Below are 3,875 nucleotides of genomic sequence, written 5' to 3'. Positions count from 1 at the left end.
TGTTACCACGACACCCGGCTGGAGCGCTGTTCATCCCTTTTTGGACTATTTGACATATCCAGGTTGGTTCCCTGGACAAGGAACGAGCGCCCGTTTGTGTGAGTGCTGTCAGTCCCTCTCTTTTTCTTCAGAAGGGAGGGGGGCAATTGGATTTGGGAATGCAGAATTTGCTGAATTTCTTTTGGGGGGCGAGGAGCCATTTTGCTTTTTCAGAGCCTTTGTATTACCAGTAATGTGGAAGCCCCCTATATTTCCATTGACAGATGATGGACCTGAGTGGGGACTTACTTTTTTGTCGATTAACTAGAAGCTTTTAATGGGAACATTTTACATAACATTTAGGATCACGTTTATCCGGTGCTTGGGAACCCTCTGATGCCTTCAGACAAACTTGGGAACAGGGACTCACCCGATGTTCAAGTATCTTGATCAAACTGCTATTGGAGCATGATAGAACACTGTTTTCATCAACTAAAACCCTAATTAAGGAGTTGGAGACCAAATTAGCTGGTTTTGACGAGGGCTCTGTTCTGTCATTCAGGAATAAATTGAAGGACACTCTCGATAAATATGAGACTGAGGTTACACAACGTAAAAGCAAAAAATTCCAGAGGGATAAAGCCGATTTTGAGCAAGGGAAGGCATACAAATGGAGGCATCTTGGTAATGCTCGCCGACCAAAATCTTATAGGGGTGATCCCCCCTCTACAGCGGCAATTCCCTCATATAGAGAAGAGAGTTCCAGCGATTTTTTTATCTTCCGCCGGGAGCGAGGTCGATCACGGACCAGACAAGGGGGAAAGCACAAGATACGTAACAAAACGGCTCGTGCGACACAGAGGTTATACATCTCCCCATCGTCACAAATATCCCACCAGGCGGAAATAGAGGATATGGAGGCCCCCCACCAAGAAGCATTGATGCATGCACCTGATTCTACAACATTACAGGTTATAAATCTTTCTGAACACGTTCTTACATCTATGGAGTTATCCGTACTCCAGAGGGGTTTGTCCTTTGTCCCCACTCATATTGCGGATAAATTTACTCTTATTAAAGATTTGTATTTGTTTTGCAGAAAGTTAACCTTCCAGGTCATGCACAGGAGACCCGATATTTTACAGACTATGCCCATTGATGAACGTCAGACTTTTCAAGATCTACTGGAACTACTAGAGGAGAATGAACCAAGCTCACACAGAAAGAGGTTTCCACATCGGAATAAATCCCTCAGAACGCCCTCCTTTTCTCTGGTGCCGGCCATTAAGATATTTTTTGAGGTGGTTAAGAGGGACATCATGGCTATGCCTATTCGGGTAAGTGGTCCATCCAATCTAAATATAGAGGAAAGACGTGCCCTTACTGCTTTGCAGAATAATAAGAACTTCACCATCAAAGAGGCAAATAAAGGGGGTAATGTGGTCTTGTGGTCAACTCAACTCTATGAAACCGAGGCCAAACGTCAGCTGAGTAATGTACAATACTACCAGAAGCTCCCCTCTGACCCTACCTCTATCTTTCTTCCAAAATATGAACAACTACTCTGCAGAGCTCTACAGCGGGATATCATCTCTTCGCAGGAGAAACAATATCTTTGGGTGGCCAATCCGGTCACGGCAACATTTTATATGTTGCCGAAGATTCATAAGGACAGCACTAGACCCCCCGGCAGACCCATCGTGTCCAGTATTGGCAGCATGTGCGAGAAGGCAAGTGAGTACCTGGATTTCTTTCTCCAGCCTATCGCCTCATCTCTTCCTTCGTTTGTTCGTGATTCCTCACACTTTATTGGGATGTGTGATCAGGTGGTACTTCCCACCAATTTCCTACTTGTCACCTGTGATGTGGAATCACTCTATTCAAACATCGGACATAAGGATGGAGTAGAGGCGATAGCGTATTTTCTTGACAAGAAGACTTCCATGGATAGAGGTCACGATTCGTTTCTCCTCGATTTGATGTTTTTCGTTCTTCATCATAATTTTTTCCTTTTCGACAGGGTCTATTATCTACAGCGATCGGGCGTGGCAATGGGCGCGAAGTGCGCACCAGCCTATGCTAACATCTTTTTAGGCTGGTGGGAGGAGAAATTTGTGTATTCCTCCCCGTCATTCGCTGCCCACTTCCACGCCTGGTATCGCTTCATAGATGACGTCTTCATTATCTGGAAGGGTACCGAGGAGGAATGTGTCATGTTTTTTGACTATTTGAATTCTAAACCTCTTAACATCTTTCTCATGTTCTCCATCTCTGCTAGTGACACCACCTTTCTGGACTTGCGAGTATTCCCACATGAACAACATCTGGCGACTGATCTCTTCAGAAAGCCCACGGCAACAAACGCGCTTTTGGAATTTTCCAGCTTCCACCCTTGGCACACAAAGGTGGGTGTTCCCACTGGACAGTTTCTACGCATTAGACGTAACTGTACCCTCGATACCGACTTTACGATCCAGGCTCGTGAACTTTCGGACCGCTTTCGACATAGGGGTTACCCTAAGCGTGTTATTTCCACAGCCTACCAAAGAGCAAAGGCGCAGGATCAGAGGTCGCTCTTATCCTCCAAGAGGCAAGACAAGGAGGCACAGACCAGATTTATAACCGATTTTAACAACAATTGGAAACAGGTCAGTGACATTCTGTCTAAACATTGGCAGATTGGTGGGCTTGCAAAAACTCACCCCCAATGAGAGAGGGGGATAAACGCAAGCTCCTTCTCCAAACTGAGTCTAGGTGGATCTTTCAGCTACATACTGTAGCCCCTGCGGGCTTGAATGAAGAGCTCCTCTTTACGGGGTTCCTGGGATGATTGAACTATTTGTGGAGTTTTGGTTGTTTTTACACCTCCTTTGGTGTCCATTTTTCTCTAGACAGTTTGGCTGTATGAAGATTGTTTGTTTCCCTTTTACCTATTTTGGTTCTTCATTTTCAGCTGTTCACTAGGTCCAGACCCGCTCGTACTTACTCTACAGGACCTGGAATTTATGGGTGTCTTTTCACCATATTCCTTCCTATATCTGGCGGATGGTCATCTGGGACGTGTGTTTACCGTGGACCAAGGATGAAGTTATTATGGATCCTTTAGTGAGAGAGACTTCTACTGGACATGTTCCATATGGAAAATAACATCTGGATTGGACTTCTCCATATTGTGTCACTTTCGTTGTGGTCATGAATTGACCATTGGACTTCTCCTGTGCATGACCTGTGGTTATTTGGGACTTTCTTTTGCTATGTATTGCATTTTCAACTTCAATAGGACTGCTTGGGCTCACAATTAGTGAAATTATATTCATCAAAAATACCCTTGGCCTATTTTCATGTGTGGAGGGTGGCAGCTGACACTCACATGAGCAACGATCCGTTTTCATGCACTGTATAATAGCGGGGACCATCGGGACCTATAATTGAGGTCCTCTTTATTATACGGGACTTACTTTAGTATTATTTTCCTTTTAAATGTAATATGTTTTTTGTTTATAAGGTTTATTTCTTCTAGGTCCAAGGCACTCCGCTATATGGATTTCTCATTATTTGAACTTGGGGCAAATCTCAAAAGGAATACAGAAGCCAGGAGCATCCATCGTGGGATTCCATCACTCTGTTTGTTGTTTTTTGGTGCTACAGTATATTATCTGTCTCATATGCTCCTTATCCCCTGACCTCTTAGTTCCCTTTTCCCCTCCCCCCCCCCTCTGTACTTCTGGGGGGGTGCCTGGTGTCTTTACTACCATTATAATCCCTTTTCCCTTCCCTTGGTGTGTTTCGATCACTCCGCCCACCATGTACTTTTTGTCTCTATGTGCTCCGGCGCACTGCCTAGTCCCATTCGGCTTTGTATACTTGGCGCATGCGCAGTGCGGCTCATTCTTGGA

The 3,875-nt window shown here is 44.9% G+C and overlaps 1 protein-coding gene across 2 annotated transcripts; it reads left to right on the top strand.

Annotated features, from left to right (window-relative positions):
• The first annotated feature begins 252 nt into the window (after positions 1 to 252).
• Positions 253 to 3,612, top strand: LOC138667674 (uncharacterized). 2 transcript variants are annotated; one of them, XM_069755801.1, is made up of 4 exons: positions 253 to 1,713; positions 2,258 to 2,384; positions 2,518 to 2,627; positions 2,933 to 3,612. In XM_069755801.1, exons 1-3 carry the CDS (start codon positions 894 to 896, stop codon positions 2,609 to 2,611), a joined length of 1,041 nt encoding a protein of 346 aa, XP_069611902.1. In that variant the 5' UTR covers positions 253 to 893; the 3' UTR covers positions 2,612 to 2,627; positions 2,933 to 3,612. The 2 variants fall into 2 exon arrangements, with proteins under 2 accessions (XP_069611902.1, XP_069611901.1); XM_069755800.1 differs by having other exon boundaries at positions 2,258 to 2,627.
• The last annotated feature ends 263 nt before the right edge of the window (positions 3,613 to 3,875 follow it).

The sequence above is a fragment of the Ranitomeya imitator genome, chromosome 2 (assembly GCF_032444005.1).
Source record: "Ranitomeya imitator isolate aRanImi1 chromosome 2, aRanImi1.pri, whole genome shotgun sequence".
NCBI classification, from domain to species: domain Eukaryota; kingdom Metazoa; phylum Chordata; class Amphibia; order Anura; family Dendrobatidae; genus Ranitomeya; species Ranitomeya imitator.
The sequence above is the reverse complement of the archived record's forward strand: the minus strand, read 5'-3'. Positions and strand labels throughout refer to the sequence as shown.